General features: G+C 38.6%; 1 protein-coding gene across 5 annotated transcripts in view; it reads left to right on the top strand.

Moving 5' to 3' along the window:
- The window catches only part of KCNAB1 (potassium voltage-gated channel subfamily A regulatory beta subunit 1), a 412,519-nt gene that overhangs the window by 349,635 nt on the left and 42,357 nt on the right, over positions 1-20,527 (top strand). For 3 of the 5 annotated variants that reach the window (XM_040480570.1, XM_040480571.1, XM_040480572.1), the window contains exon 8: positions 1,521-1,607. The exons of the other annotated variants lie outside the window; for them this stretch is intronic. In XM_040480570.1, the coding sequence (XP_040336504.1) occupies positions 1,521-1,607 (87 nt within the window). The remainder of the gene's footprint in view (positions 1-1,520; positions 1,608-20,527) is intronic. 5 annotated transcript variants of the gene reach the window in all.

The raw sequence follows: 20,527 nt of genomic DNA on the forward strand, positions 1-20,527 counted from the left end.
GAATGAAAAATATTTCCGGAACTATATCCAACAACTTCATTTTCCTGTCAGAAAAGTAATTGTGGCTGGCTGGTAAACCAGTTTGAAAAATCAAATTTAAATGAGCCAAATTTAAATGTATAAGAGCCTCATTTAACATGCAATTAATTTTATGCCTATAATAAAAAGAGAAAAACCACCGGTCTTCCTGAGGAATTAAATAGGCTGATAAGGAAATGCTGTGTCTCATGGAAATGAGATAAAATGATTCTTGAACTGTCCTCCTTTTGGTTGCATAATATTATATACAATACATTCTATTTCAGGGAAGTATTAATTTTACTGAATTTAAATAATTTTTTTTCTGCCTAGTCACAGGAATGTAACCAAATGGTTAGGTTGGAACTTAGATTATTGGTTCCAGATTTTTTTTAAGCTCTCACTCTCTCCTTTATATGCCCTAAGTCTTTATAGCTTCTTGTGTTTTTGTTTCTTCCCCAAAGAAAGGGAATAATAGAAATGGTAGAGCTCAGCTATATTTAACGTTCTTCCAGCTTTGTTCCGCTTAGTAAAATGTTGAGCAAAACCTTCATTTGCCAATCCTTTTATTCCTGTTACAACCCATGTGTACATTAAGATGAATTTGGCAGTCACTTATTTCTTATTTATACCATTTTAATGTTTTTGATGTGCAATAAATGTATCCCATCCCACTTTTCAAGAAGAAGTTAAACTCGTAGGCTACTTTTTATTCTTAACTTTGCTTCTAGATACTGCCACAGATGAGTCACTATGAAAGATCATTACTGAGTATGTTTTTTTCTGGTGGGGTAGGAGTACTGAAGTTACTGAGAAAGTTATAAGACTCCTCTTTGTGAAGGACAAAGTCAGCCTTTGAGATATATATCTTTATCTATATATCTGTTCTAAATGTTTGTTTATTTTGCAAGAGAGCGTGCACACGAGCAGGGGAGGGGCAAAGAGAGAGGGAGAGAGAATCTCAAGCAAGCTCCAGTCTATCAGCGGAGAGCCTGATGCCGGGCTCTAGCCCACAAACTGTGACATTATGACCTGAGCAGAAATCAAGAGTCGGACACTTAGCCAACTGAGCCACCCAGGTGCCCCAATATATTTTTTAAAGGTTCTAGGGGCCAATTAATACCTCATTGTATTCCATGTCTTTTTGAAACTAATTCAGTGCTTTTTTTTTTTTTAAGTTTATTTTTTTATGCTGAAAGAGAGAGGAGAGAGGGAGCAGGCACACGAGCAGGGAAGGGGCAGAGAGAGAGGGAGAGAGAGAATCCCAAGCAAGCTCCATGCTGTCAGTGCAGAGCCCGACGTGGGGCTTGATCTAACAAACTGTGAGATCATGACCTGAGCTGAAATCAAGAGTCAGACGCTCAACAGACTGAGCCATCCAGGTGCCCCAGTGCTTTTTTTTTTTTTTTAAGTAAATTTTTTAAAGGAAACCAAACTTTAACTACTTCTAATAGTGCTTATTACACTTACATTTTTTGGATTTTTCCTGCCTCTGTTCCCAGGATTGAAGGGCTCCCTCCAGAGGCTGCAGCTCGAGTATGTGGATGTAGTCTTTGCAAATCGACCAGACAGTAACACCCCCATGGAAGGTGAGTGACAAAATTTGATAAGTGACTCTTGAGTTATTGATTCTAGCTTGACGACTTCTTTCACTAATGGCAGGAAATGAAATCTGTTCAGACTTAGTTGATTGCATATGGAAAATTAAAACCTTTCCAGGGGATGCCTTTTGGCCTTGGTATTTACCCTCAAAGCAAAGCTCTGCGTCCTGCATTTTCATTCATTTTGTACACAGTCCCAGGCATTGGGGTTGTGGCTCCTGCCGGGTACAGTGCTCACTTTTTCCAGGTTCATTTCCCTTCTGCTATTTCATCAACTAAACCAATAAAATTAATTGGAAGGGGAGTTTATAACCCAGCCATCATTATTTTGGAGGAAGTCCCTTGATGATCTTTCTCTTTTGTAATGACTGGGTCTGATTAGCTTCCAATCTATGGTAACAAGTGCTCAGTGGTGCCATGAGCAGAGGTTTTATAAGAATGACTACTTCAAAATGAGGCTCTTCGTTGCAATTTGGGTTTTGATTCTCAAGGAGCTACAACATTTTATCGCCTTCCTGTTACAACTAATTTAAGACAATAGGCATCTCCCCAAGGAAACTTTGAAAATGTTCCTAAAACTAAATTTTCTTCAATTTGCATTTATTTATGGAGCCTACCTAAGATGAATGAGGAAGAAAATAGTTTGGGAGGATGGGGCGCCTGGGTGGCGCAGTCGGTTAAGCGTCCGACTTCAGCCAGGTCGCGATCTCGCGGTCCGTGAGTTCGAGCCCCGCGTCAGGCTCTGGGCTGATGGCTCAAAGCCTGGAGCCTGTTTCCGATTCTGTGTCTCCCTCTCTCTCTGCCCCTCCCCCGTTCATGCTCTGTCTCTCTCTGTCCCAAAGAAAATAAACGTTGAAAAAAAAATTAAAAAAAAAAATAGTTTGGGAGGACAAATTAATAACAATGACCTAGTTAACTGAGATTTGCAGGCATGGATTCGACTTACCTGAGGTGAATGAGAACAAAGATTTTCGGGGGGAAAAGGGCAAAAAGTCATTTGAGGTTTACAATATGACATTTACGCAGTTTCAAGGACTTAGAATATAGTAATCAACAAAAAATTACACTGACGATAAATTTGTCCTTGATGATTCAAAAGGTAGTCCAGGGTCTTGGAATAAATCAGGTTCTATAAAGGTTTATTCTTGCTATAGGGTTATAGAAGTTACAGAGGTTCCAAATGATTGTACATACGAAAGTATATCTGAGTTTTTTGGTAGGTTGCATTTCTGACAAAAGAATATCATGGAAATTATTTTCTTTGCCGTTTATCTCTTGTGCAACTACAGAGAAATGTTAAAATATAAATATTTATATGTCTAATTTTCTCCTAGAGTTTTCTGCTTTTTTAATTCTGAGAAAATCAGTTTATTATAAAGCAATAGCAGTGTTTGAAATTCATAAATGCCTGGGTGGCTCAGTCAGTTAAGTGTCCAACTTCAGCTCAGGTCATAAACTCACTGTTCGTGGGTTTGAGCCCCTGTCGGGCTTTGTGCTGACAGCTCAGAGCCTGGAGCCTACTTTGATTCTGTGTCTTTATCTCTCTGTCCCCCCCCCCCCCCCCAATACACATTCACTCTTTCTCTCTCTCTCTCAAAAATAAACATTTTAAAAAGAGAATGATCTCTGGAAATAATCTAGAAATACATATTTTTATCAAAGTAAAAAATTATTAAAGCAACCATAAACATCTTATTAGAGTAAGAAGTGCTCATCGCAAGGATAACATGACGTCACCCTCTTCCCAATGACACATAAAAAGAGAACACTAAAGCTATCTGATGAACAAAAGTGTCAAATAAAATACTATTTAGTGGGGGCTGTGAAAAACTGAAATTGCTTCCCATTTTAAGTGCTTGTGGCATTGTCTTCCTCCTTGGGAAAGAGTCCTTTGCAATTAAATTACATCATGTATAGGATTTTTCAGATTTTTTTTTTTTCCATTTTGTCCCCGCCCCACCCTCATGTCTAATTGTAGAGATAGAATGCGGGAGTCTCTCAAGCAGAAAACATTATAATTTGCATTATATACCTCTAGAAGGGAGAAGTTCTCAATTAGGATCTAAGCTATGTGATACTGATATGATAATGGTGTCTGCAGTATGAACACTGATTATGTGTTGAAATTTTTTAGAAGGGAGCTTCAGAGTGTTAACATTAAACACACAAGATTGCTACCCCATAGAATTTGTAATTACAACATTGTCCGGGCTTTGCTAGAATCAGAGAACATTTTAATTTTCCCTGAGTTTCTCATAGAAAATTCCACAGAGCAGAGTATTTTGTCAACCATTTTATCAAGAGTCAATGTCCAAGTTCAGAAGTCTAAGGAAGGATGTCAGACCATAGAAATTTGCATTTGTTGATGATTAGGTCAAGGAACGTGGAATTTTGTAGCCCTGCAGCCATCAACCACTTGATGCTGGAATGTAGTCAGCTCTCTCCACCCTCCCCCAAGAAGGGATCCACTCTTAGCTGGTCCCTCAGGCTCTGAGGCTTATTTCTCTGGGAGGATTTAGTAGGAATGTAGCACAGAAATCCTCAAGTAGGACTTGTTCCAGATTGAAAGAGCTTCCCTATAATTTCTCCCTGGCTTTCAGAAAATGTGTATCCTCAAACTTGGTACACTTACTTGTTCCAAGGTGGGCCTGATGGAAATGCCAGTTTGATACTAGTCTTTGGAAACCCATTGTCTGCATGTAGTGTCTTCTACTTTACTGTAGCAGAGGACAGGGCTGATCCAGCCAACGGAAGAAGAAATAGGAAATAAGAAGAAAATGAGAAATAGGGATTGCCAGGAGGCCTTGGGTACATTTGCTCCCCTAAAAATGCGGGGGGGGGGGGGAAGGTGTCTAAGCTATTTCTGGCTTCCATGTTATTAAGATTCATTTTTGCAATGATTTATAAAGTCACAAGTGTGTGAGTGAAAGTTACACATATACAATGGGGTCTACCTTAGAGAGCTATTAATGTTTCTAAAAACACTACAGAAAGTAAATGTTATATATAATCAAAATTACCCTTAAAGACCCCACAGTAGTTCTTTGTTAGCCAACGTTACTCTATAGTCTTTTAATCATTCAATTTCTTCTGCAAATATGACAAAACCATCATTGGATACCTGCCAGTCCCCAGCCCTTTTTTTTTTTTTTTTTTTGTAATGGCCAGAAAATCCTTAATATCATTCGCACACTTGTCTTTATTTCAGCAACTCAGATTGGCGATTTTAGGCTTGATTGCTTCCATTCCTGTCTAATATAAGTGATGCAACAGTGGTTGCCAAGTGCCTATTGATGAATTTTCCTATATTAAATCTACGTATGTTGGCACTGTGCTGTATGTGTGTGTCTGGGTATCCCATATTAGACCCTTAGCATTTGAAAATCATTTTTATTGGTTTCAACCATTCCTATGAACTCCATGGGGCCACAACACATGCTAACAGGATTTTTATAGGCACCTGTTTTAAACCCCAAGGACGTAATGAAAGAGCCCAGCCCAGCTTTCTAAGACATGTTTTTAAAAAATTTATTAAAATGCCAACCCCTTTGATTTGCACCTTGAAAGGATGTTAATTGGGAACATTTCTAAAATAAACCAAGACGAGGGGCGCCTGGGTGGCGCAGTCGGTTAAGTGTCCGACTTCAGCCCGGTCACGATCTTGCGGTCCGTGAGTTCGAGCCCCGCGTCCGGCTCTGGGCTGATGGCTCAGAGCCTGGAGCCTGTTTCTGATTCTGTGTCTCCCTCTCTCTCTGCCCCTCCCCCATTCATGCTCTGTCTCTCTCTGTCCCAAAAATAAATAAACGTTGAAAAAAAAATATTTTAAAATAAACCAAGACGAGTTCATCCGGGTTCTACATATCACACAGCAACCAACTGAGCCAAGAAAGATTAGCAGTAGCATCTTCTTCATAATATGTAGGCATCATATATCCAATTTGTTGTTGTCTTCGCTTCTTCCTTGAAAAACCAATAGAAAGTGAGTCCTCTCAAAAGAATAGCTGTAAATTCCAAATGTGCAATCAGTGGAGAAAGTAGTAAGACACTTACTTTGCAATCTGCAACCCTATGGGATGAGATTATATTTTATAGCCATGGGAAGATGTTTCTGACAACAGAGGGGAACTTGTGGACTTTTTCCTCTGTCCTTCTTGTTTATTTTTTCTGGTTCACCTAGTAGTAAGTCATTTTTCTTTCACAGCATCTGCCACGCCATCTGTCTCTGCTACGATATCTGGCATCGATGGCATGTGTTCCAGTCCCAGAAAAAATCAGCCCCACTCCCATTTCTTCTTTCTTTATGCTGCTGTGTTCTTACCAGTAGAGTCCCTGACAGTTCCTTGTGCTCGGTGCCACTCATATTCTTAATTCTCTCATTTCCATAAATCCCAGCATGTATTGCATGTATTTCAAAACCTTCTCTTGAGCTTATTAGACAAAAGAAAGCTCATTCCAACATGAGTCATGCTAGACAGGGATAGACACAGAGCATTTGTGTGTCTGAGGACCTACACTAGGAGTTTTTTGGTTTGGCTTTCTGTCATTCCCAAGTGCTAGGCTAATTTGTCTCTCTATATTCTTCTCATTGTTCCAGGGAGGAAGTGATTGAATATGACTGAGGGCAGGAGAGGAGTCTACAAACCATGTACTACTTGTGAATAACAGAAGAGAGAGAGGACCCCTTTTTGTATACATAGCTTTTTAAAAAGGAAAGAGGATTGTATGGAAACCAATTTGACAATAAATTTCATATATAAATAAAAAAAAATAAATAAAAAAAATAAAAAGGAAAGAGGAAATCCCATTAATTTGTTGATTGGAGAGAATATGATGATTTTTAAATTAAATCATATTTTAATTTAAAAAACATTTGGAATTGAGCTCTAACTTTTATTTAGAGCTTTTTGCCAAAGCTAGTTAATCTCACAGACTCCCTTAGTCATTAGATGTTACTCCCAACCTAATTACAGTTCAAATTTTTTTTTTTCCTGCTAGCAGGTTAATGCAGACATAAACAACACAGGATATCTTTTTTACATAAGAGAGGCAAGATCAATGTTAGCTTTGCTTAGTCCCCACAGTATCATCACGTCAAACAACCCATTCCATAAATATTTACTTCCTTCTAAGCCATTTAATTTAGTGTCGCCATAGGCAAGCAGGAATCCATGGATATTCAGGTTTCTAGGATGTCCAGTTACAGCTCAGAAAATACCAGAAAGTAGCAAGTATTGCAGCATCCCAAATTTTCTACATGTTCTTCAATTCCTAGATAATTCCTATCCAAAGCAAAGTTTTCAGAACAAAAATTTAATGACATAAAACCTAGAAATATCATCTAAGCACAATGGATCATCTCTTCTGCCTTTATATTTTATTATCTTCCCAGAAAGACACTCTCTCAATCTTTCCTCCAAACCATAATAAGAGCAGGAAGAAATCTTCTGCAAATAGTCACTAGCAGCTCTGTCCAGTCGAAATATTATGCAACCCACACATATATTTCGAATTTTCTGTTAGCTACATTCAAAAGGTAAAAAAAAAAAAAAAAAAAACAGATGAGAATAATTATAGAAATATATTTTAGGGGCACCTGGCTGGCTTAGTTGATAGAGCATGTGACTCTTGATTTCAGGGTTGTGAGTTTAAGCCCCATGTTGGGTGCAGAGATTACTTAAAAATAAAATCTTTAGCATAAGAGACTCTTAAAAACTGAGAACAAACTGAGGGTTGATGGGGGTGGGAGGGAGGGGAGGGTGGGTGATGGGTATTGAGGAGGGCACCTTTTGGGATGAGCACTGGGTATTGTATGGAAACCAATTTGACAATAAATTTCATATATTGAAAAAAAATAAAATAAATAAAAATAAAATAAAATGAAATCTTTAGGGGTGCTGGGTGGCTCAGTTGGTTGAGTGACTGACTTGATTTCAGGTCAGATCATGACCCCAGGGTCATGGAACTGAGCCCCACACTGGGTTCTGAGCTGAGCTTGGAGCCTACTTAAGATTTTCTGTCTCTTTCCCTCTGTCCTTCCCCTCTGCTCACACTCTCTCTCTCTCTAAAATAAAATTTAAAAAAAGAGAGAAAGAAACTAAATACATAGTTTTAAAAAATAGTAAAATAAAATCTTTAAAAAATACATATATATATATGTGTTTTTAATTTTATTTTTTAAAAATGTTTATTTAATCACGGGAGTCTACCCCCAAAACCAGGAGCATACGGTAGACACTGTTAGAAAACTTGACAATAAATTACATTTTAAAAATAAATAAAATTAAAAAAATGTTTATTTGAGGGAGAGAGAGAGCATGTGCACAGGGGAGGAGCAGAGAGGGAGAGAGAGAGAGAATCCAAAGCAGGTTCCACATTGTCAGTGCAGAGCCTGACACAGAGCCTGATCTCATGAACCATGAATGAGATCATGACCTGAGCCAAAATCAAGAGTCAGATGCTTAGCTGATTGAGTGACCCAGGTGCCCCAGTAAATAAATAAATACATATATATTTTAAATTTAACCCAACATGGGGCACCTGGGTGGCTCAGTCAGTTTAAGTGTCCAACTTCAGCTCAGGTCATGATCTTACAGTTTGTGAGTTTGAGCCCCACGTTGGGCTCTGTGCTGACAGCTCAGAGCCTGGAGCCTGCTTCAGATTCTGTGTCTCTGCACCTCCACTGCTCACACTCTCTCTCTCAAAAATAGATACACATTTAAAAAATTAAAAAGTTTAACCTGATGTGTAAAAACATCATTTCAACATGCAATCAATACAAAAATTTTTAATGAGATTTTTCTTTCACACTAAGCCTTTGAAATCTGTTGTGTTTTTCACTTTTACTGCATGTCTTAATTTGGGTCAGCCACATTTCAAATGTTTAATAGCCACATGTGGCTCCTGAGAACTAAATTTGACCACACAGTTCTATAAACTCTATTTCCAGGCTAGCAGAGCAAAAGACACAGAGTAGGAGCTCAATAAATATTTATTGTGTGGATGGATGGGTGGTTGGATGGATGGATGAATGGATGGATGGATGGATGAATGAATGGATGAATGGATGAATGAATGGATGAATAGATAAACGATTGGATGAATAAGTGAACAAGTGTTTGAAGATTGAATGAGTGAAGCTCTAAAGTTAAATAGATCCAACTTTATTTTTCTCTACTTAAAACCTATTTTGGTTTCCTAACCTCTATAAGCATTCTGGTGTCTGATCTGGTTCAACATTTCAGGATGATGCTAAGGACAGATTGCTGGTAAACATCCCCAGGACACTCTTACATTCCATTTTTCCTCATCAGCAACAGCAGTCACATCCAGATGCCAGGTATTTCTCTAGAAATCTGATTGATACCTAAATGAGCAGAAATGAATGGAAGGTGATTCTTTGGGGGTTCAGTTGCTCCTGAGGATTACTATATCAAATTAAAATTATCTAATGCATTTCATTTATGACCCCTGGCCAGGATGCTCCTGAGAGCCTTGCGTGCCAATCAGATCAGTTTAACATTTTGGTTTGAAAGGCTGGGACAGCTGAGTTTTCAAGATAGTGATTTGGAGAAAATTATTTTTGTATCCAAGAAGATGAGCCAAACCCTACCAACTCTATGGCGGGAAAAAAAAGTGTTCCAATTTTACTAAATCAGTTTTATTTCCATTTTAACTACAAATTCACCAAAAATTGGACTGCTACCTTAGACCTATTCAGCTGATGTTTTATCCTTTATAAAACAATACATTTAATAAAAACAGAAATTGTTTAAAAATCTTTTTAATGTTCATTTATTTTTGAGAGAGAGAGAGAGAGAGAGAGAGAGAGATTGAGAGAGAGAGAATGAGTGAGCGAGGGGCAGAGAGAGAGGGAGACACAGAATCTGAAGCAGGCTCCAGGCTCTGAGCCGTCAGCACAGAGCCTGATGCAGGGCTTGAACTCGTGAACCACGAGATCATGACCTGAGCTGAAGTTGGACACTTAACTGACTGAGCTACCCAGGCGCCCCTAATAAAAAGAGAAATTTATTTCATTCATTCTAAGAAACAGCATTAGAGCTGGATGGGTTCACGTGGGTTCTTTCAGTCTCTGGTATGGCTTTTTAGAAAATCTCATGTTTCTACTCACTGTACTCCTCCTTCCTATTAGGACAGTATTTCTGCAAAGTGGACTGCAGGACATTAGATGGGGAACACAGCTTCTGGCCTCGCCACTTGTTAGAGTGTATACCCAGGGCAAGTTACAACCCCACTGAGGCTCAGTGTCCTTACCTGGAAATGGAGACAACACAGACAGTGACTTCTGAATGAGTTAATAATGTGGGTATAGGAGAGCAAGCAAGCTTAAGCCCCTTTTCTAGAATGTCCCATATAATTCACATACATATAAAAATCCACTTTTTCTGGATTCCTTCTCAGAGGTAACCATAGGGGAAGTCCAAGGCCCTGAAATTATAATGTGATGAAAATCACATAAAGGTGGCCAGGCTGCAGAAACAACTAGGGTCTTCAGGGAGGCCACGTAGAAATTAACATACAGAGTTGGCAATGGAATTTTCTTCTAGCCCGTTGTTTCTCCCTGGAGTTTTGTTCTGAAATGCTCCATGCCCTTTACAGTTAATATAATCATAGGTTTTCTGGGGTTAATATATTCAGTCAAAAGGTAACCTTGAGACTGTGATTTTATTTTCAAAAATATATCTAGAAAAAAGTCAGTAACAGGATTTACTTACTCATTCAGTTGATATTCATTGACTCGCACTTTTCATGCACTAGAAGAAGCAGAAGTTAATAAATTAGGCAAACATCCTGCCTCTATAGAAATTACATTCTTGTGGGGGAGACAGGCAATAAGTTACTAATTGAGTTACAATAGATGGTGATCATAGTATGAAGAAAAAATAAATCCTGGGAGGAGGATAGAAAGACAGACACCATATGTTTTCACTCTTATGTGGATCCTGAGAAACTTAACAGAAGACCATGGGGGAGGGGAAGGAAAAAAAAAAAAGGTTAGAGAAGGAGGGAGCCAAAACATAAGAGACTCTTAAAAACTGAGAGCAAACTGAGGGCTGATGGGGGGTGGGAGGGCGGGGAGGGTTGGTGATGGGTATTGAGGAGGGCACCTGTTGGGATGAGCACTGGCTGTTGTATGGAAACCAATTTGACAATAAATTTCATTAAAAAAGAAAAGAAAAGAAAGTATGAGGGGTAGATAAGGTGTCCAAGGGAAGTCTAAGAAGGATATGGGGGGGAATAGCTTGGCCTCCTACAAAATGGGAAGGACATAACTTTGGAATAAGACCCTAATTCTGATCATCTTTCCATTTCTTCCTAGTTGTGTCATTTTAGACACATTATTTAACCTCTCTTTTCCTTAGTTTCCTTATCTATAAAATTCAAGTATTAATATCTCCTTTATAGGGTAATTAGGATTTTTTGGAATGATATATACAAAATGCTTAGAATGTTGCTTAGCACATGGTAATTACTTAAAAAGTTAAAGCTGTGTCTTTTGTTGTTGTGTTGTTATTGTGTGTGTGGTCCTGCTGTGAATTTGTCATGTGGGAAGTGACCTTGATGCATTAGTAGCCTCCAAGTCCACCACCAGGCAATCCTGAAGGTTCCAAAACAGAAAGGCTCACGCAACAAACTAAGATGCATGCATCCCATGGTTTATTAAATCAAGTAAAAAGCGTAGTGAGAAGCAAGAGGGGAGAGACGGGGCAATTGAAACAATTAGGATTGAGTATAAGCAGGTAGAGGGACCCAGCTATCTAAATCCTACGGCACGCAGTGGTCATATGGCCTGTCCTCTCTCTATGCCACAGTGTCCTTCCCTATGAGGGTGTATTATAATGATCATATTTGAGATTTGGGCAAGACAGCTCAGTAGACAGGAGGTGCCTGGGTCAATCATACACTTGCTTTCTTGCTCTCAGGGACAAATTCACCTGGCCGTTAGCTGTAGCTCACCTGATAGCTGTAGCCTGACGTACAGCCATGGACTCTGCATTTCTTGTGCACAGGGATTTTTGAAGCCAGAAGGGGATCACCAAACGGGGCTGATTTAAGACCTTATTTGAATCCTCGTATATTTCATGTATATTTAGTATATCTTGAACGTTGGGTGTCATGTGCATACTACATGCATTGTGAACATCACATTTTTCCATCCTTCCACCTCTCTGCTCAGCACACACGTTTCCTACTTTGTCTATGTCTGCCGTGACTCAGAGGTTACTAATCCACTTAGTCATACCATATACATTATGTGAATTCTTCCTGTGTCTCACAAGCTACTTGTTTCTCTACATGGTTTCATTTATCCTCCTTATTTCTCTTGCTCTCTTGAGCAGAACTGATCTTAAGTAACATAGCAAAGGCACATTACAGAGTTCACCACTCTTAGTAGGTGACATGCTGCTTCAGATGTGCAGCCTTCTAGGGCCATTGAAAACCTGTCCAGAGTTAACAGAGGCCCCCGAAGTCCTGAAGGTGGATCACTCTGATAGGCGTCAGAGTCGTGGCTAACAAATTATCTTGTTCCAACTGGGTTCCATAGAGAGGACAGGAGCTTTCCTAAAACTACCTTTACTAGAGCATACTGAGAAATTAAGATTGCCAAGGCTGCAGAAAATATGTGATGAGCTGGCTTTAAAGAAAATTATGTTCCAGACAATTTGTAATCATCTAGTACTGTATCTTGTGCTCTCTTTGGATGTTGAAGATTCCCAACCTCATTTCATAATGTCCTGGTTAGAATGGAAGATGCTGGAGAAGAATATGCTTATATTCTATGCAATTTAGCTACTCCCTCTATTGTCTCCCCCTCCTTTCCCTCTCTTCACATCTGAAGTCAACAGTGAAGGCAGAAGAGATGTAACCCCTACCAGTAAGATACAAAAAAGGAAACGTGGGCCATGTGTCTGGGGGCCTATGGGACTTCCTCACCACAAATCTGTGGCCCTCACCAAGCTCAGAAAGGATGGTTTTTTGGTTTTCTTTTTTTCTTAAGTTGTTCTCAGTCAAGAAAAAGAGAGAGTGAGAGAACACGAACGAACAGAGATGGCTTCTGCTCACCCCAGCTGTCAGGTGGAGACGGAGCCACTTAGTATTCTGAAGCTGTGGGTCTGTGACTCATGTGAACTTCCTTCTGTGTGCTTTGTCATTTCCCTGGAGTTGTGACAAGAATTACCGCCATATTCTGAGGGGATGTCAACTGAGTCTCAGGGGAATTGATCTCGGTAAATTTCTTATTGTGCTGCAGCTGATCTGCAGTGACACGGGTAGGAATTGGAGACACATTATCCAACACCCTAGCCCAGGAAGGTGGGGCTGGGGATGTTAGCAGCCTGTTACTTTGCAGCATCGCACTCAGGGTTTCCCAGCATGCTGATTCACTAGGGTGAGCAGAGCCACCTCTGTCATTGCTAATCTGGAATTCTCAGATAGTGGGGATAAGCAAACACACGTAAGTCTCTTACTTTCTGGGGGAAGAAAAATGAAGCAATGAGAAAATAAATGCCATTTTTAACCCACTTCTCCCCTTGGGGTGCTTAATATGTGTTGTGAAAAACTACAAGGTCTGCAATCAGAGGAAGACGGTGCTAGTCTTGGGTGTGTGAATTTGACTGAGTTGCTCAGACTTTCTGCTTCTCGGTTTTTCACCTGGAAAATGGCAAGAATAAAAACATTACCTTGCCTAGCTATTTCTAAGATTGTTGTGAAGATAACATGAAGTAGTAAAGAGGAGATGTTTTGTAAATTTTAATGCCCTGTACAAATATTTTGAGGTTGTTATTGCTGTTACATATATTTACAGTGTTAGGAATATAGATGCATAACAAGGTGTAATAACTGAAGTTTGAGCCAGGCACCAAGACAGGATTGAAAAGAAATTTCAAAGAGAGATGCCAAATCTTTATTTGTATATTTGCAGAGGAAATGAGCAAGAGCTGGGTCCCTGTTTTTCCTTCCCTCAATGTTTTATTTTGAGAACTTAAAAACCTACAGACACGTTGAAAAAATAAACACCCAATATTATTCTCCTATATTTACCAAACTGTGCTGTGTTTTGCCTCTATTTTGCCCTCTCCTGCTGTCACTGTGACATTTGCCCATAAATACTTTCTTCTATCTCCTGAGAACAAGGCATTCTTCTATATAACCGTTACACAGTTATTAACTTGTACATGGATGCGTAGGGGCACTTGTACCCCAGTGTTTATAGCAGCACTCTCAACAATAGCCAAATTATGGAAAGAGCCTGAATGTCCATCAACTGATGAATGGATAAAGAAACTGTGGTTTATATACACAACGGAGTACTACGTGACAATGAGAAAGAATGAAATATGGCCCTTTGTAGCAACGTGGATGGAACTGGAGAGTGTGATGCTAAGTGAAATAAGCCATACAGAGAAAGACAGATACCATATGTTTTCACTCTTATGTGGATCCTGAGAAACTTAACAGAAACCCATGGGGGAGGGAAGGGGAAAAAAAAAAAAAAGAGGTTAGAGTGGGAGAGAGCCAAAGCATAAGAGACTGTTAAAAACTGAGAACAAACTGAGGGTTGATGGGGGGTGGGAGGGAGGAGAGGGTGGGTGATGGGTATTGAGGAGGGCACCTTTTGGGATGAGCACTGGGTGTTGTATGGAAACCAATTTGACAATAAATTTCATATATTGAAAAAAAAAAACTTGTACATGGATACACCACTGTTATCTAATATGCAAGCCATATATATCGTTCCTAAAATGTCCTTTATAGGATTTAGTTGTTTTTGTTTTTATTTTTGAAAGGGAAGTGGATCCATGATTTTTTTCAAATTCATGTTTTATTTCAAAATTAAAACTAACGTTTTTTCTACTACATCAACAAAATCTAAATCATTTTATCAGTTCTGGTAGTATTCCATCCTATTACAACTTTTGATACAGTCAAGATTTTAAGACCAAAGCCTCTTGTACATGTAACATTGAAAAAGAGCATTGAAATAGATCATAAGTCAACATGGTATACTGAACAATGCAAGGACTCTGAAAATGGATAGATACCTCTATGTCCTGACAGTAACTCTTACAAACCCTGTGCTTTAAGAAAGTTAATTTGAATTTCTCCTTCTGTGTGTCCTCATCTCTAACTCGAAATGAAGATGAACACCTCAATATGTGTTAGTGCAGATTGAATATTATAATAATTATAAAGCATTGTAGATAGTACATATAGATGTTCAATATATACTAGTTATTATTTTTAAAGTTTTTATTTTAATCCCCATCACCTGTTTCACCCATGGTAACCATCAGTTCTCTATAGTTAAGAATCTGTTTCTTGATTTCTCTCTGTCTCTCTCTCTTTTTTTACCTTTGTTCACTTGTTTTGTTTCTTAAATTACACATATAAGTGAAATCATATGATATTTGGCTTTCTCTGACTTATTCCACTTTAGCATTGTACTCTAGCTCCATCCATTTCATTGCAAATGACAAGATTTCATTATTTTTTATGGCTGAGTAATATTCTATTTCTCACACACACACACACACACACACACACACACACACCCCACATCCCACATCTTTATCCATTCATCAATGGACACTTGGGCTGCTTCCATATTTTGGCTATTGCCAACAATGCTGCTATGAACATAGGGATGTATGTATCCCTTTGAATTAGTTTTTTTGTATTCTTTGGGTAAATGCCCAGTAGTGCAATTGTGGGATCACAGCACAATTTGGTAAATATAGGAGAATAATATTGGGTGTTTATTTTTTCAAGTTCTATTTTTAAATTTTCGAGAAACCTCCGTACTGTTTTCCTAAGTGGCCGCACCAGTTTGCATTCCCACCAACAGTGCATGAGAGTTCCTTTTTCTCCACATCCTCACCAACACTTGTTGTTTCTTACATTGTTTAACCATTCTGACAGGTGTGAGGTGATATCTTATTGTGGTTTTGATTTGCCTTCCCTGATGATAAGTGATGATGAGCATTTTTTCATGTGTCTGGTGGCCATCTGGATGTCTACTTTGGAGAAATGTCTACTCATGTCTTCTGTCCATTTTTTTAATTGGATTAATTGTTTTTGGGATGCTGAGTTTTATTTTGAGAGAGAGAGAGAGTGCGAGCATGAGTGGGAGAGGGGTAAAGGGAGAGAACCTTAAGCAGGTTCCACATGCAGCACGGAGCCCATTGCAGTGTTTGATCTCATGACATGAGACCATGACCTGAGCAGAAATCAAGAGTTGGAGGCTTAACCGGCAGAGCCGCCCAGGCACCCCTGTGATGGTGAGTTTTATAAGTTCTTTATATATTTTGGACACTATCCTCTTATTGGATATGTCATTTGCAAATATCTTCTCCTGTTCCATAGGTTGCCTTTTAGTTTTGTTGATTGTTTCCTTCACTGTGCAGAAGCTTTGTATTTTGATACAGTCCCAATAGTTTATTTTTGTTTCTGTTCCCCTTGCCAAAGAAGTTACTGCCTGTGTTCTCTTCTGGGACTTTTATGGTTTCAGATTTCACATTTAGGTCTTTAGTCCATTTTGAATTTATTTTTGTGTATGGATTAAGAATGTGGTCCAGTTTCATTCTTGTGCACATCGCTGTCCAGTTCTCCCAATACATTTGTTGAAGAGACTGTCTTTTTCCCATTGAATATTTTTTCCTGCTTTGTTGAAGATTAACTGACCATATAATTGTGGGTTTATTTCTGGATTTTCTATTGTGTTCCATTGATGTATATATCTATTTTTGTACCACGCCGTCTTGTGCCACACTGTCTTGATTACTACAGTTTTGTAATATAACTTGAAGTCCAGAACTGTGATGCCTCTAGCTTTGCTTTTCTGTTTCCAGATTGCTTTGGCTATTCAGGGTCTTTGGTGTTCCCATACAAATTTTAGGATTGCTTGTTCTAGTTCTGTAAAAAATGCTGTTGATATTTTTATAGGGATTGCTCTAAAAGCGTACATGGCTTTGGGTAGCATAGACATTTTAACAATATTTTTTCTTCCAATCTGTGAGCATGGAACATCTTTCCATTTCTTGGTGTTCTGTGCAATTTCTTTTCTCAGTATGTTAGTTTCCAGAGTACAGGTCTTTTACCTCTTTGGTTAGGTTTATTCCTACGAATCTTATTATTTTGGGTGCAGTTGTAAATGGGATTGTTTTCTTAATTTCTCTTTTTGCTGCTTCATTTTTGGTGTGTAGAAATGCAACCAATTTCGGGGCACCTGGGTGGCTCAGTCAGTTAAGCGTCCTACTTTGGCTCAGGTTATGACCTCACAGTTCATGGTTCTAGCCCCGCATCAGACTCTGTGCTAAGAGGTCAGAGCCTGGAGTCTGCTTCAGATTCTATGTCTCCCTCTCTCTCTGCCCCTCACTTGCTCACTCTAAAAAAAAAAAAAAAAAAAAAAATTAAGAAAAAAAAAAAGAAATGTAACATTTCTCTACATTGGTTTTGTATCCTGTGGCTTTACTGAATTTGTTTATCAGTTCTAGCAGCTCTTTGGTGGAGTCTTTCAGGTTTTCAATATATAGTATCATGTCATCTGCCATAGTGAAATTTTTACTTCTTCATACTGATTTGGATGCCTTTTATTTCTTTTTTGTTATCTGACTGGTGTGCCTAGGACTTCCAGTACTATGATGAATAAAGGTAGTGAGACTGGACATCTTTGTCTTGTTCCTGACTTTAGGGGAAAGGCTCTGTTTTCTGCATTGAGATGATGTTTGCTGTGGGTTTTTCATATATGGCCTTTAATTATGTTGAGGTATGTTCCCTCTAAACCTACTTTGTTGTACTTTGTCAAATGCTTTTTCTTCACCCATTGAAATGATCATATGGATCTTATCCTTTCTCTTATTGACGTGATGTATCATGCTGATTGATTTACAAATACTGAACCACTCCTGCAACCCAGGAATAAATACCACTTGATCATAGTAAATGATTTTTTTTAATGTATTGGTGGATTTGGTTTACTGGTATTTTGTGGAGGATTTTTGCATCTATGTTTATTAGAGTTACTGGCCTATAGTTCTCTTTTTGTGTGTCTTTATCTGGTTTTGGTATCAGAGTAATTACTGGCCTCATAGGATGAATTTGGAAGTTTTCCTTCCTGTTCTGTTTTTTGTTTGTTTGTTTGTTTTGTTTTTGTTTTGGAATAGTTTGGGAAGAATAAGTATTAACTCTTCTTTAAATATTTGGTAGAATTCACCTGTGAAGGCATCTGGCTTTTGTTCGTTGGGAGTTTTTTGATTACCGATTCCATTTTTTGGTGGTAATCAATGTGTTCAAATTTTCTTTCTTCCAGTTTCAATTTTGGGGGGTTGTATGTTCTTAGGAATTTATTCATTTCTTCTAGGTTTTCCAATTTATTTGGCATATAGTTTTTCATAATATTGTCTTATAATTATTGTCTTATAATTTGTATATCTGTGGTGTTGGTTGTTATTTCTCCTCTCTCATTTGTGATTTTATTTATTTGAGTCCTTTCTTTTGTTTTCTTGAGAAGTCTGGCTAGAGGTTATCATTTTTACGGATCTTTTCCAAGAACCGGCTCCTGGTTTCATTGATCTGTTCTATTGTTTTTAGTTCCTTTATCATTTATTTCTGCTTTCATCTTTATTATTTTCTTCCTTCTGCTGGCTTTAGGCTCCATTTGTTGTTTTTTCTAGCTCCTTTACACATTAGATTAGGTTGTAAATGTGAGATTTGTCTTCCTTCTTGAGGCTATAAACTTCCCTCTTAGAACTACTTTTGCTGTGTTGCAAAGGTTTTGAACCATTGTGTTTTCATTTTCATTTGTTTCCATGTACTTTATAAAAAAAAATTAATATTTATTTATTTTTGAGAGAGAGACAGAGACAGAACGCAAGCATGGGAGGGCCAGAGAGAGAGGGAGACACAGAATCCAAAGCAGGCTCCAGGCTCTGAGCTGTCAGCACAGAGCCCAAGGTGGGGCTCAAACTCACAAAGCATGAGATCATGAACTAAGTCAAACTCAGACGCCTGGCTGACTGAGCCACCCAGGTGCTCCTGTTTCCATGTACTTTTTAATTTATTCTTTGATATCCTGGTTGACCCATTCATTGTTTAGCAGCATGTTATTTAACCTCCATGTATTTGTGGTCTTTGCAGATTTTTTTCTTGTAATTGACTTACGGTTTCATAGCATTGTGGTCAGTAAAGATGGCATGGTATGACTTCAATCTTTTGGAATTTAAGTCTTGTTTTGTGGTCTAATATGTGATCTGTTCTGGAGAATGTTCCATGTGCACTTGAAAAGAATGTGTATTCTGCTGTTTTAGGATGGAATGTTCTGACTATATCTGTTAAATCCATCTGGTCCAATATGTCATTAAAAGTATTGTTTCCTTGTTTTCTGTTTAGATGATCTGTCTATTGATGTAAGTGGGGTGTTAAAGTCCCCTACTATTATTGTATTAATATCAGTTACTTCCTTTATGTTTGTTATTAGCTGCTTTATGTATTTGGGTGCTCCGATGTTGGGTGCATAGATATTTACAATTGTTGTATCTTTTTATTGGATTGTCCCCTTTATTATAATATAATGCCTTTCTTCACCCCCTTGTTACCATCGTTGTTTTAAAGTCTATTTTGCCCAGTGGCACCTAGGTGGCTCAGTTGGTTAAGTGTCAGTTGATTAAGAGACTTCAGCTCAGGTTGTGATCTCACAGTTTGTGAGTTCGAGCCCTGCATCAGGCTCTCTGCTGTTAGCACAGAGCCCACTTCCAATCCTCTGTCCCCTCCCTTTCTCTGCCCCCACTCTGCTCATTCTCTTTCTCAAAATAAATAAACTTTAGGGGGCACCTGGGTGGCTCAGTTGATGAAGCGTCCTACTTTGGCTCAGGTGATGATCTCACAGTTCATGAATTTGAGCCCCACATTGGGCTCACTGTTGTCAGCACAGAGCCTGCTTTGGATCCTCTGTCTCCCTCTCTCCCCTGCTTGTGAGCTCTCTCTCTCTCTCAAAAAAATAAAATAATAAATAAATAGACTTTAAAACTAATAAAAATTAAGTATTTTGTTCAGTATAAGTAGTGCTACTCCACCTTTCTTTTGACATCCATTTGCATAATAAATGTTTCTCCACCTTCTCACTTTCAAAGTGCAGATGCCTTTGGGTCTCAAATGAGTCTCTTTTAGGGGCGCCTGGGTGGCTCAGTTGGTTAAGCAGAGTCCGACTTCGGCTCAGGTCATGATCTCATGTGAGAGAGATCATGAGTTCAAGTTCGTGAGTTCAAGCCCTACGTCGGGCTCTGTGCTGACAGCTCAGAGCCTGGAGCCTGCTTTGGATTCGGTATCTTCCTCTCTCTCTGCCCCGCCCCCCCCCCCCCCACACACACTCACTCTCTCTTTCTCAAAAATAAATAAACATTTAAAAAAATAATAAATAAAAACGAATAAAATGAGTCTCTTTTAGGCAGAATATAGATGGGTTTTTTTAAAAAGCCATTTCATCACCATCTATCTTTTGATTGGAGCATTTAGTTCATTTACATTCAGAGTAATTATTGATAGGTGTTTATTCCCATTTTATTAAGTGTGTTGTGGTTGTTCTGAAGATTTTCTCTGATCCTTTCTTGTCTTTCTCTCTTTCATGGTTTGTTGGTTTTCTTTAGTGATATATTTGGGTTTCTTTCCCTCTATTCTTTGCATGTTTATTAGTGGTTTTGATTTGTGGTTACCATTAGGTTTGTATGTAACATCTTCTGCAGATAGCAATCTGTATTGAGTTGATGGTCATTTATATTTGAACCCATTCTTTACTTCTCTCCTCCCTACATTTTAGGGATATGGTGTTCCCTTTTTTTTTTTAATATTTATTTTTTTGAGAGACAGAGCACCAGCAGGGGAGGGGCAGAGGGAGT

The sequence above is a fragment of the Herpailurus yagouaroundi genome, unplaced genomic scaffold (genome assembly GCF_014898765.1).
Source record: "Herpailurus yagouaroundi ecotype Mexico unplaced genomic scaffold, PumYag 159, whole genome shotgun sequence".
Lineage (NCBI taxonomy): Eukaryota > Metazoa > Chordata > Mammalia > Carnivora > Felidae > Herpailurus > Herpailurus yagouaroundi.